The sequence below is a fragment of the Symphalangus syndactylus genome, chromosome 1 (genome assembly GCF_028878055.3).
Source record: "Symphalangus syndactylus isolate Jambi chromosome 1, NHGRI_mSymSyn1-v2.1_pri, whole genome shotgun sequence".
Taxonomy (NCBI): domain Eukaryota; kingdom Metazoa; phylum Chordata; class Mammalia; order Primates; family Hylobatidae; genus Symphalangus; species Symphalangus syndactylus.
The window spans coordinates 135,227,210-135,240,991 of NC_072423.2; the positions used below are offsets into that span (position 1 = coordinate 135,227,210).

The 13,782-nt window shown below is 36.4% G+C and overlaps 2 protein-coding genes across 5 annotated transcripts in view; one reads left to right on the forward strand and one right to left on the reverse strand.

The window, feature by feature from the left end:
* The window catches only part of NGLY1 (N-glycanase 1), a 65,379-nt gene that overhangs the window by 32,112 nt on the left and 19,485 nt on the right, over nucleotides 1-13,782 (forward strand). For all 4 annotated transcript variants that reach the window (XM_055285493.2, XM_055285499.2, XM_063637106.1 and 1 more), the window contains exons 4-5: nucleotides 626-791; nucleotides 12,084-12,306. In XM_055285493.2, coding sequence (XP_055141468.1) covers nucleotides 626-791; nucleotides 12,084-12,306 — 389 coding nt within the window. The remainder of the gene's footprint in view (nucleotides 1-625; nucleotides 792-12,083; nucleotides 12,307-13,782) is intronic.
* Nucleotides 859-7,625, reverse strand: LOC129486165 (large ribosomal subunit protein eL32-like). The gene has a single exon (XM_063637187.1). It carries the CDS (start codon nucleotides 2,398-2,400, stop codon nucleotides 1,993-1,995), a length of 408 nt encoding a protein of 135 aa, XP_063493257.1. The 5' UTR covers nucleotides 2,401-7,625; the 3' UTR covers nucleotides 859-1,992.

Here is a 13,782-nt window from a genome sequence, read left to right on the forward strand (position 1 = left end):
CTCAGAGGCAGACCTCTTTGTTGATGAGGTGACAAGGAGGGAGAAGCCAAAATAATTAGCTGTTCCTCCAGAGTCCAGCCACTCTCCCTAATGCTTGCTCTGAGGACACTTCCTATTCTATAGATCCTGTGGCTTCTCTGCTCTTGGGATTATTTTGGAAACTTTTTTTACATTTCATCACCATCCTCTCTGGAGGTTTCTTCCTTTAGCCCTTTCATATTTGCCTTTTCTCTTTCAGGAATTTCTCAAAATTCCTGATTCTTTAAAAGCACACCTCTTTTGCTACTGCTGTACATTACAGGGATTTAAAGTGGAAGGGGCCATTAGATGCATAGATCAGAGCTCTGTATTGATCCACGCTTGTATTCAAGAATTCTGCATATCCTTTTTTAAATATATCCTTAATAGTATATACAAAGGGAAAAAAATAGATCTTAGGCTCTGACACAAATGTGGCTGTCTCCTAATACTAATGTTATGAAGTTTATGGGTATAATTATTGTATTTAAGTGAATCCGTACATTCCCTTCTATCTGTAAAATCATAAAACCACAGTGTTTTTTATTATATATTATTTTTGTAGCATATAGTGAAAAGTTAATTTCAGTTTTTTTTTTCCTATTAGGTTACTGCTGATTCAGCCATTCTAGAAGTTCTTCAGTCCAACATTCAGCATGTGCTGGTCTATGAAAATCCTGCTCTTCAGGAGAAAGCGTTGGCTTGTATTCCAGTCCAAGAACTAAACAGGAAATCACAAGAAAAGTTATCAAGAGCTAGAAAATTGGATAAAGGTAGTAGCTTTACATAATCATTTATTGCTAAATGTGTAGATCATTGCTAAATAAACAGAAAATACTGAAATACAACTGACCCTTGAACAACATGGGTTTGAACTGCATGGGTCCACTTATATGTGGATTCTTTTAAACCTAATGTGGATTCACAGAATGCAAAACCCATATACGGAGGGTCAACTCTTTATATACATGGATTCTGCAGGGCTGACTGTGAGACATGAGTATGTGTGGATTCTGGTATAGGTAGGAACCAATCCCCAGCATATACTGAGGGACAGTTGTAGTGCCTTTTGCTGTTATACATTGTTTTACAGTGTTATACATTATAAATATTTAACCTATTTCAATTTGAATTTTTTAAGAAGTACAATAATAGTATAATTTTATTGCATATACCTTATGGGCACATATCACCTTTTTTTTCAATTTTTTAATTGAGGTAAAATACATATAACAAAATTTACCATCTTACCCATTTTTAAGTGTACAATTCAGTGTTATTAAACATAGTCATAATGTTGTTCAGCCATTACCACCATCTATAGCTTTTTTTATCTTGTAAAACCGAAACTATACTCATTAAATAATAATCCTTCCCCAGCTTCCAGCAGCGACTATTCTACTTTGTTGCTGTGATTTTGACTATTCTATCTTATATCAGTAGAATCATACAGTATTTGTCTTTTGGTGACTGGTTTATTTCACTGAACATAATGAATCTCAGGGTTCATCCAGTGATATGGTTTGGCTCTGTGTCCCCACCCAAATCTCACCTTGAATTGTAATCCTTATAATCCCCATGTGTCAAGGGTGGGACCAGTTGGAGGTAATTGAATCATGGGGGTGGTTTCCCCGATGCTGCTCTCATGATAATGAGTGAGTCTCAGGAGATCTGTTGGTTTTATAAGCATCTGGCATTTCCCCTGCTTGCACTCATTCTCTCTCCTGCTGCCCTGTGAAAAGTTGCCTTCTGCCATGATTGTAAGTTTTGGGAGGCCTCCCCAGCCGTGCAGAACTGTGAGTCAATTAAACGTCTTCTTTATAAATTACCCAGTTGCAGGTATTTCGTCATAGCAGCATAAGAACAAACTAATACATCTAGGTTGTAACATATTGCAGGATTTCCTTCTCCTTCTTTTTTTTTTTTGGCAGTTTTTACAGTTTTATTTAAACACAAAACATGCACATGAGCTGTCTACTCATTTTCTTCGCTGTGCAGCCTGGCATTGGGGTTGGTGACTCTGATGGCCAGCTGGGTGGCTCTTTTCACGATGGCTTTGCAGTTCTTGGAGGAAACATTGTGAGCAATCTCAGCACAGTAAGATTTGTTGCACATCAGCAGCACTTCAAGCTCCTTGACGTTGTGGACCAGGAACTTCTGGAAGCCACTGGGCAGCATGTGCTTTATGTTTTTGTTGCTCCCATAACTAATGTTGGGCATCAAGATCTGGCCCTTGAATCTTCTATGAACCCTGTTGTCAATACCTCTGGGTTTCCGCCAGTTACACTTAATTTTGACATATCGGTTAGACTGGTGCCGGATGAACTTCTTGGTTCTCTTTTTGATGATCTGGGGCTTCACAAGGGGTCCGAGGGTGGCCATGATGCTGAAGAGGAGATGGCTGCCACCTGTGTAGGCAGTGCTGAGGAGGAGAGAGCTTCCTTCCTTTTTAAGGTGAATGATATCCTGTTGTATGTATATATCACATTTTGCATATCCATTTATTCATTCATTCATGGATACTTGGGTTGTTTCAATATTGTGGCTATCGTGAATAATGTTGCGATGAACATTGCTGTTTAAATACTTTAGTCTGAAATCCGGGTTTCACTTATTTTTGGTATACACCCACAAGTGAAACTGCTGGATCTTTTTGCAATTCTATTTTTAATTTTTTGAGGAACCACCATACTGTTTTCCACAGTGACTGTATCATTTTACATTCCTGCTAACAGTGCACAAGTGTTCTAATTTCCCGTTTTTACCAACACTTATTATTTTCTGATTTTTCAATAGTAGTCATGCTAATGGGGATGAAGTGGTTTGTCACTGTAGTTTTGATTTGCATTTTCCTAATTCATGATACTGAGCATTTTTTTAATGTGCTTATTGGTCATTTGAATATCTTCTTTGGAGAAATGTTTATTCAAGTCTTTTGAACATTCTTTTTAAAAACTTTTTTTTAACCTGAATATGTATTTGCAGTTTAATTATTGGTATGTGAATATTTTTAGGTAAAGTAGAACTTTAGCCCACAGAATATATGATAGCATCATTAGTGAATTTAAATTAGTGAATTTTAATGTGAATCTAACAGAAACCATATTCAGAATTAATCCATATGAATAGGCCATTGACTCAATTTTATTAGTAGAGAGACATTATTTATTGATTAAGAGTAGGTTTTGGAGTCAACTGTCTTTGTATAAATTCAGCTCTGCTGCTTCCTGTGCATCACTCAGCAAGTAATTTAATCTCTATGACTCAGTTTCTTCATGTAGAAATAAGAATGATAATTTTTAAAAATAAATGAAATAGTAACATGTAAAAGCTGGGCATGATGTACTGGATAATAGGAACTGAGGTAAACAGGCCTTTCATGTAAGGTTTTATGCTAATCTAGCTAGGAATTAATCTAACTAGAGTTGTTTTCATGTTTGCTATAGCCGTAGATGTCAGAGGCTTCAAATTCTTCCAGTGTTCTTGTCATCTCCCCAATTGTCTTTAGGCTTCCCTAAGAACTCCTCCCTAGAGTCTGCATTTGTCCTGCCTGGTGTTCATTTAGTTGTAATCCATTGTTATTATACTGGAGCCCTATTGGTGTGATGGTAAGGTATCAAGGAGAAGGTTCTGTAATCTTTTGATTAAATCTCAGTTATTTTAGTGGGCCTATATCTCTGGGCCTGTGCCTTTCACAAGTGTTTGTTAGCCTTTTTACCCCCATAGGTGAGACAAGAAGGCTACAAGGGGCTGGAGTCAGGGAAATATATGTCCTTCCCCCAGTTCAGAGAAGACTCTGGTAAAATCTGTTTCCCTGGAGAGTAGGCCTTAATTGTGAAGAACACTCTGGGTATACATCACAATTCTTACTCTTCCTGTCTTTTCTAGAGCCACAAAGGATTTTTCTTGGTTCTTCATTGTGAAAACCTGGTGGGCTTCCTGCAGACAAAATGCACAAAAGTGTGGGGACCTCTCCCAAGACTGAATTTCTTACCAAGCTAGTCCATACTCAGCTTCCAGCAGTTTGTCAAAATTGCTATTTAAATGTCCTTACCAGTTTATGGCTCTAGTGACTTCTGTTCCTTGTAAGCAGATTTTGGCTGTGATTCTCTATATTTGTCTATCTTTTTGGATTTTGGGGTGATAGTTCACTCTGTGACCTCAGTTCTCTAATGGGTTCAGGAAAAGTCACTGATTTCAGTTGAGCTTTTTATTGTTTTAAAGGTGGGAGTATTAATCTCTGCTTGGTAGAAACTGGAAGCTGAAACCAGAAATCCCTCTGAAGGCTTAACTATGTGTGTCTCTTCCTTTTTTGACCATTTGATCAATTTTCACGTATGTCATTTTTATGTTTTGCTACCCATTGTATTTTGGTAATTTTTGTCTTTTTAAAAATATTACACTATGCCATTTTTAAATTTTTGATGACTGGCTTGGGCCTTAGATTTACTTCTGCTACAGGCCTGCTAACCTTAAGACAGTTGTTCTGTTCTTGTATTAACAGTTTTTTTCCTGTGTGTACAATAAGAATGCTTATTAATATGTGTCCAGCTTCAGAGTACTGTGGTTCTTTATATGATGGCTTACAGAAATGCCTGTTTATCAGGTACTTACTGAACATGTTTTGTGTTTGAGTCATTGGGCTGGGCCCTGCAGGGGAGAGACAGTATAATAATATAGCCTTGCCTTAAGAAGCAGCTGAATAGAAGATGAGAATTCAAATATACAGATCAACTGAGTGTAAAGCAGAGTCCAACAAATGTAATGTATGAAGTATAATTTTTAAAACATTATATTGTAGACCAGCCTGGTCAACATGGTGAAACCCCATCTCTACTAAAAATACAGAAATTAGCTGCACTAATTTGCGATTGCAGATGCCTGTAATCCCAGCTACTCGGGAGCCTGAGGCAGGAGAATCACTTGAAACCGGTAGGCAGAGGTTGCAGTGAGGGGAGACAGTGCCACTGCACTCCAGCCTGGGCAAAAGAGCAAAACTCTGTCTCAAAAAATAAAAAAAAACCATTATGTTGCTAAATGAATAAACTTCAGTGAGAAATAGCATAGAGACAGAATGTTCCTGTTTGTATCCATCATATTTTCTCTCTCTAGGCAAATAACAACTAGGAAATTGCTCAAGGAGCAAAAATCGACAATAAAGAGCATTAGTTAGGTGAATGTTATGTTTATCCTGATGCATTTGTCCGTCTGTCCTCACAGTGGGAATGGTCTTATCAGTGGACCAAGAATCCTTCAAGTCCATTAGCTAAGACTTAAAGTTCATTTCCCATAAAAATCTACTGATGTTCCCTGCTAACATTTGCTCCAGCACTTTTTCTTTCTAATTATATAGTACAGGGGTTGTAGAAAATTTGGAAAATAGGGAGAAGATAAACTATCAGTAACTTCATCACATTGGAGTATGTGTATTTAAGATCTATGTATATATTCTTTCACACTTAAAAAGTTTTAATTAAAATAGGAAAGAAATGACAGCAAAATCAGTAAAAGATTGGGCTTTTTTTTTTAAGATCAGGAAGGATGAGTGGGATTTATGAAATATGTCGAAATACATACTAAGGGATTGGGGATTTTCTTGCAACTGTAGTGATCAACATGCATAGAGGCAGAGAAGGACAGCCTCTATTTGGGAACAATGAATAATACAGTTAGACTGTGTGTAGGGTAGGGTGTATATAAAGCAGTGGAATATCAAGTAGGCGAAACCATATTTTGGTTGACATTGAATTTCAGACAGAGCAGTGTATACCGAGTTCATTTTTAATGTTTTCAAAAAAAATTAGCAGTAAAATGAAACAAAGCATATTTCTAATAAGGTTTGAAATAGTAAAGACCAAAGAAATTCAAAGGAAACACATGTCTTGGCCAAAAGACTAATGTTATATTGTGACTATAATTGAACATATAGCAGAAATGTTACATAACCTTATTCATCAGAAAGCAGAAAATGATTTCTCAGGTATTCTTGAATAGGTAATTCAGCAGGATTGACTATCAAAACTTTGCGTGAGTGACACCAGACTTTATTTAAGGAAGATTAATCTAGTATGTGAAATGATTAAAATCAAAAGAGTACAAGGAGAGAAAAATTAAAACACAATAATAATCTAATACACGTAAGCGATAAGAGGGTGAACAAAGGGTTGAGATTACAAGGGAGAAGATGGATGTGAAAGTTGTTGGGGTTATAGAATATGTGGAATTTGCAGTCGATAGGATAAGGCATCATGTATATATAAGGAAGATGTCAAAGATGACTGGGTAACTTTGAATCTAGGCAACTAGGAAATTAAAGGAGTCAGTACAAACAGGTTTTGAAGGGAAAGGAAGAGTGAGTTGAGGTGCCTACTATCTGGACAGCAAAGTGAAACCACAGGCCTGGAAATTTGATAAGAAGTCAAGCCTTGAAATACACTTAAGGATGATAGGTAAAGCCATGCAGGTAAATGAGATTGCTAAAATTGAGAGGACAGGGTGGAGAGGTAGGATTACAAAGGTTCTAGAAAACAGTGTCGCACTAGCCACATGTGGATATTTACATTTAAATTAAGTGAGATGAAAAATCCAGTTCTTCAGTCACATTCAGCACATTTCAGCTACTCAATAACCACAAGTGGCTAGTGACAACCCTACTGGACAGTAGGAATAGGAATTATTTCCATTATTGCTGAAAATTCTATTGGATGGTGATATTTTAGAAACACAACAGGATATGGGAAGAGGAAGAGTAACAAGTGAAGGAATCTTAAACATATAGTGAAATAAGTGGTAAGGTAGGCATAATGAGTATATCAATCAGGATTAGGTTGTGCTATGAGTAAAATGACTGGTGGCTTACAGATTATTTTCTCATGTAAGAAAATATGGAGGTAGTCAGTCTGGAGCTAATCATCAAAGACCTAGGTGCCTTCGGTCTTTCGGCTCGCATGTACATGTTTTCCATCCTTCATATCACCTCGTAGTCCAAAATGGTTGCTGCAGCTCCAGCCATTAACATTTCCAGACCAAACATCAGGAAGAAGAAACGGAGAAAAAGCATAAAGGTTTTATCTCTAATTTGAGCTTTTTCTCTTAAAGTAGTCTTCCTTGGAGTCACATGAAGCTTAGTCATTTAGCCACGCTTAGCCGCAAGGGAAGTTGGGATCTGTAGTTTTTTAGCTGGTGCATTGTCATCCCTCCAAAATTGAAATGCTATAAATGAGGAAGAAGTGTCAAGGGGATATTATATGGCCACCATCAGTCTCTGCCCCAGTGAGTGAATGGCACTGAGATGATGATGAAGCCCCCACTGGCCAAGTTGGTGATTTTCTTTCATTAGTGCAGTGGACTATTTTTTCCTTTCCAGACAAAATCATATTCTGGGTCTATGGACTGCAGAAAGTGTTTTGGTTTGATGCAGAAATGGGGACCTTGTGGCACTGCCAAATGAGATAGAGAAGCATGGTTTGATAGCTTTGGCCTGGTAGACTGAAGGTTTGTCATGATTGCATGTTCCAGATACAGGTAAAACACCTTTTTAGAGGAGGAAGAACCCATTTTTGAAAAGTGGTAACAAAATATATCTTGACCTACTAAATTGTATATGAAGATACGAGATGGAGAACATGGATGAGGCTACCTCTACTGATGTTTTTACCCATTTTCTCATTCTCTTTTGTACATTGAAGGGGTTTTCAGAGAATGGAATTAGGGCCTAAACCTGTTGATTTTATTTTGTCACTGATAAGTTACTAGAAATCTATGTTTATATGGTATTTTTGAAGATAGTAACTTTAGAAATTTGAAATCTTAATTATATTTTTGAAATAAACCCAGTATTCACAGAATTTAGCATGTAAATCAGGCTTCCCTTATCTCTGAGATTTCTGAGCTTTCATCATGCAGGAATCTACTTTTATTTCTCTGAGCCACTAGTTAAGGATATTGCTTAAATGAGGAACACTGACCCTTAATTGGGTGTTACTATTTAATGGTCATACTTTGAGCTGGAAACGTGCTGATTTATACCTGGAGTATGTAACAGAAGTACAAATATGCTGTTTTCCTTTCCTTTCTTCTTGGTCTTGATAATGACTGTTTGGTGAACAATTACAATTCTAAGTAATATTTTGAGGCATGTTTGTTCATTCCCTTCATCATTCGAATATTTATTAAGCATCTAGTGTATAGCAAGCAGAACACTAAGTGTTGGGGATATAGCAGTGAACAAAATTTAAGTACCTACCATTATGGTAAGAGACACACACACACACACACACACACACACACACACACTAGTGAAAAGTGCTAGGGAGACCAGTGGGAGAACAGAGTGAGTGACGACTAGTAAGATGCTGTTTGATATAAGATTTTCAGGGATGGCTTCTCTAAAAAGCAATGATTTCCCTTTTAGGTAGAAGGCATGAGCAACTGTAAAGGCCTCCTGAGGTGGGAGTGAGGTTGGCAAGTTTAAGAGATGGCAGGGAGAGCGTGGTGGCTGTAGCCAGTGAACAAGACAGGAGGAGATAGGGTTTGAGGTCAGAGAGGTAAGAGGGTATTTAAATTTCCTGGGGCTACTATAACAAATTACCACAAACTTGGTGAAATAAAAAGAAATTTGTTTTTACAGTTCCAGAAGGCAGAAATCCAAAATAATTATCGCAGGGGGAAATCAAAGTATCCCCAGAGCCACGCTCCTTTTGGAGGGGAGAATCTGTTTTTTGCCTCTTCCAGCTTTTGGTTGCTACTAGCAGTCCTTGGTTTGTGGCTGCAACAGTCCGGTCTTAAGGCCAGCATCTTCAAATCTCTTGCTGTACCATTTTCACATTGCTTTCTCTGTGTGTAAAATCTCCGTTTACTTGCTTCTTACGAGGTTACTTGTGATTGGATTTATCCACATATTCCAGGATAATCTCCCCATCTAAAGATCCTTAACTTTATAACATCTGCAAAGACCTTTTTTTTTTTGCCACAGAAGCTAACTACATTCATAGGCTACAGTGATTAGGACGTAGATATCCTCTGAGGACCATTTTTTAGCCTACGACAGGGGGCCAGCTGAAAGAACAAGAGTTGGAACTTTGAATTTTATTCTAAATGAGACGGAAACCCATTGGAGGGTTTTTTAAGTCATATAATCTGGCCTGTACTTTTAAAAAGATTACTCTAGCTGCTGGATGGTAGGCACTAGACTGAGAAGGAGAATGACAGTCCTCTGTTTCTAAAACTTTGTTTTTAATGTAACTAATTCATGAATATCTTCCGGTTGGAAAGCTTTCATATTATATGGGAAACTCCAAACTCTCCCTGCCATTCAATTCTGTTCCTTTTCGTGGTCTTGTCCTGGATATTTATACCTGTAAATAATTATCTGTAAAAATAGTTTAAGTTGTGTGGGGTTTATGTAGAATTTATCATCTCATATATATTCAGCTCCTTGGTGTTTTTCATTTACAAATATGTATTGGACAATCAAACACAATCCATAGTGTTTGATTGTACGTATACTGTTATTTATACAATTCCCTATTGATGGACATAGAGATTGTTTCCATTTTCTCTGTTCTAAATGCCACCACAGTGGAATTCTTGTAAAGCATGTCTCCTGCCACACATGCACAAATATTTCTCTTGGATAGATACTGAAATGTCAAGTCTGTGTAATACTTTTATATTATAATGGATCCTGCCAAATTGCCTTCCAGTTTATACTAGAAGTGTCTAAGAATATTTGTTTCCACTTAAAGTACTGAATTTCTTTTATGGACTTTGTGAATTTTTCTAATGGGTTTCTTAATGTTCTTACTGATTTATAGAAGTTCTTTATGTATTTATAAATTTATCTTTTTTTTTTTTTTTTTTTTTTTTCTGAGACGGAGTTTTGCTCTTGTTGCCCAGGTTGGAGTGCAGTGGCGCGATCTTGGCTTACTGCAACCTCCGCCTCCCAGGTTCAAGTGATTCTCCTGCCTCAGCCTCCTGAGTACTGGGATTACAGGCACCCACCACCACGCACGGCTAATTTTTTTTTTTCTTTTGTATTTTTAGTAGAGACAGGGTTTTACCATGTTGGGCAGGCTGTTCTCCAACTCCTGACCTCAGGTGATCCGCCCGCCTCATTCTCCCGAAGTGCTGGGATTACAGGCGTGAGCCACTGTGCCCGGCCAGAAATTTATCTTTTCTTTGTTAGACATGTTACAATTTTTTCCTCCCAGGGTTCTTTAGTGTAGCTTTTGAAGTTCGAAAGTTTTTATTTTTAACATAAGAAAATTTAATTTTTTTCATTATTGATTTTACAGTTTGTATCTTGCTTATTAAGACCTTCCCTAACCCAAAGTCATAAACATAAACATATTCACCTATAAACTTCTATTATTACTTTTATAGTATTCCAGAGAAGGAGTTTTTTTTTTAATGAACTATAGTAGGGATCTGATACTTAGATAGCTATTTGTCCTAATATCATTTATTGAAACAGTCCATCCTGTTAGAGCCGCTTTAAAATGCTACCTTTATTCAGTACTGTGCATTTGCTTAGAAATCTGTCTTTCAGGACCCTTTCTTTTGTTTCATTGATCTGTTTGTTTATTCTTCACTAATATCACAATGTTTTAATTATTAGAGTTTTAATATGTATTGATACACGGTAGGCAAATTTACCTCATGATTCTTATTCAAAGTTGTGTTGGCTATTTTGTGCATTTTGTCTTTCCCATGGGATTTTGTAGTTAGCTTGTCAATTTTTTTTTTTTTTTTTTTTTTTAATGAGACAGAGTTTTGCTCTGTCACTCAGGCTGGAGTGCAATGGCATGATCTTGGCTCACTGCAACCTCTGCATCCCAGGTTCAGGTGATTCTCTTCCCTCAGCCTCCCGAGTAGCTGGGATCACAGGCGCCTACCACCAAACCCAGAAAATTTTTGTAGTTTTTAGTAGAGACGAAGTTTCACCATGTTGGGCAGGCTGGTCTTGAACTCCTGACCTCAGGTGATCTGCCTACCTTGGCCTCCCAAAGTGCTGGGATTAAAGGTGTGAGCTATCACGCCTGGCTAGCTTGTCAAATTTTATGAAAAAATATTTTATAATCTTAATTGGGATTGTATTAAATTATAGATTAATTTGTGGAAGGTTATCAACTTTAGAAATATTGAGTTTTCTCTCCAGGAACATAAATATTTCTGGCCTTTTTACATTCTCTGTAGTTTTTTATTTTGAAATACATCAAACATAAATATAAGAACAAAGTATAGTATACACCTATGACCAACATCAAGCTTTATTAGATTTTATCATTTTGCTATATGTGTCCTTCATATTTATGTTTTATTATCACTATTTTAATCATAAAACATTAAAGATAGAGAAGAGAACCCCCTATATATGTTTTTAAGATTGATTTTCCCTCTCCTTCCCTTCTTGCCAGAGATGCCATCATCTTGAATGTGATCAAGAGAGATCTGTTTATGGAAAAGTGGGTATATTATCTGTCATGTTATAACTTACTAGGGTTGTTACATATACTAGAGATATGGTTGTGTTTTTATGTCTTTGGGGATGGGTATCCATGGATGGATTATATTGTACAGTTGAAGCCCTAATAGGCTAATAGGATGATTTTTTAAATGTCTGGAATTCTGTGATTTCTGCCTTTTGTGATTGTTTCATGTTTACTTGTGTATATACCTGATAACAAATTTAATGTATCCCATTTTTAAATGTTTTTCAAAATCAAATTTATTTTTCTACCTCCCTTGTACTTCAGGATCAATTCCTAACTGACTGTAGTTCCCTAAGAGGTCGTTGTGTCCAGCTCATTTGTTAATGCATAGTGTCAGTTAGAGGATATAAAATGGTAAATGTTCTACTGTTTTTAATGTGCAGTTATACGTGTCATTGTATTTCAGCCTTGTGCATAATAAATGACAGTTTCTTCTTTCCTCTTACTAGTGAAAACCTTTAAAATCATCTTATGTTTTCATATTTTTCAGGTTCGTATTGGAGAATAAATATGTGTGGATAGTTTAAATTTTGTCAGCTTTAGCTCTTACTTGGTTCTCCCTTAATTTCTCAGGTACTAATATAAGTGATGAGGATTTTCTTTTGCTGGAGCTTTTGCACTGGTTTAAGGAAGAATTTTTTCACTGGGTGAATAACATTTTGTGCAGCAAATGTGGTGGACAGACTAGGTCTAGAGATAGATCTTTACTGCCCAATGATGATGAGCTGAAGTGGGGTGCAAAGAAAGTGGAAGATCATTACTGTGATGCCTGCCAGTTCAGCAATCGATTCCCAAGGTGGGTGCCCTGGACGGTAAAGTCAAAATAATCTCTTAATGAAATAGTTAGAAGAGAGTTTTTACTAAATAAACTTTTTAATATTTAATTATCAGAAATATATTCCTCTAAAACACAGGTGAGCAAACTGTGGCTGGCAGGCTAAATCCAGCTGACATTCTGTTTTTGTAAGTAAGATTTTATTAGAACATAACTATGCTGATTCATTTGCTTATTGTCTGTTTTTATGCTGCAACAAGCAGAGTTGAATAATGGTGACAGAAATGATACGACCCACAAGTCTGAAATATTCACCATCTATCTTTTATAGGAAATTTGTTGACTCTTGTTCTAAAGTATAACTTGAGTATAATCATAACATGTTTAATACTATAAATCTTGTATTACTCTTTTAATTCCTAATTTTTAACTGTCTGATAACTAATAATACTGATAATAATGCTGAAGTATACTTTTACCTTCCATATTATCATCAGATGATTGTTTTAAACACATAATTGTATTTACTCTCACAATAGTCAGCATTATTATTATCAGTATTATTAGCAGAAGTTTGTTTTAGTTAGGTGCTTCCCCTGCCCAACCTAACCTACTCCTCATATCTCTAAATTTTAAACTGAGGACATTTTAAATTTTAAATTTATTTCCATTCTTTAATTTGTAAGCCTGTTTTCAGATTTTCTGAATTGGCAATGCTTATAAAGTTTGGTTGTGTTATCAGTCAAGAGAAGATACCACGTTTTAAAAATATCTAATTTTTTTAGCTTAGGACATAGTTTCTAATTATGTGCTTGTTTTAACCTCTAGCTGTTCTCTATATGGGGAGGCTGAGGCAGGAGGATTGCCTGAACCTGGGAGGCAGAGGTTGTAGTGATCCGAGATTGTGCCACTCCGCTCCAGCCTGGGCGACAGAGTGAGAGTTTGTCTCAAAAACAAAAAACAAAAAAAAAATTTAATTACCTAAGTTCTAAATTCATTTATTTAGCCTAAGAAATGCTTTGTTAAGCATTTGCTTAACAGACTTGTCATCACAGAACCCATTCATTTATGTCACTGTTTCCTTTCCTTCCAAAGCACGTGGCTGACCTCTCTGCTCAGCTGCAGCACTTTTCCTGCTCCGCTCTATCAGTTCAAAACCCATCTCAACACAAAATGCAAAATTTAGTGTTCTCGAATTGTCTGGTAATTTTATAATTGGAGTAACTTCTGCAAAGAATGTTACAAATAGATCCCCAAAAACAACTTCCAAATTAGCAGGCACCTTTAAATACTTCAAAAGAGTAAAATTTTAATCAGAATGATTATTAGAAAGATAATATTTTAGGTAAAATTGAATTAAACTAAGCTAAAATTTTTGTTGAGTAATTGGTTAAAGTTGTTTACTTTTTAAATACAGTGAGCTAGTTATACCACTTTAGTGTTAATGCCTTAGGCAAATTTCCTAGAGAATTGCTTGTCCAAATCTTACATTATTCA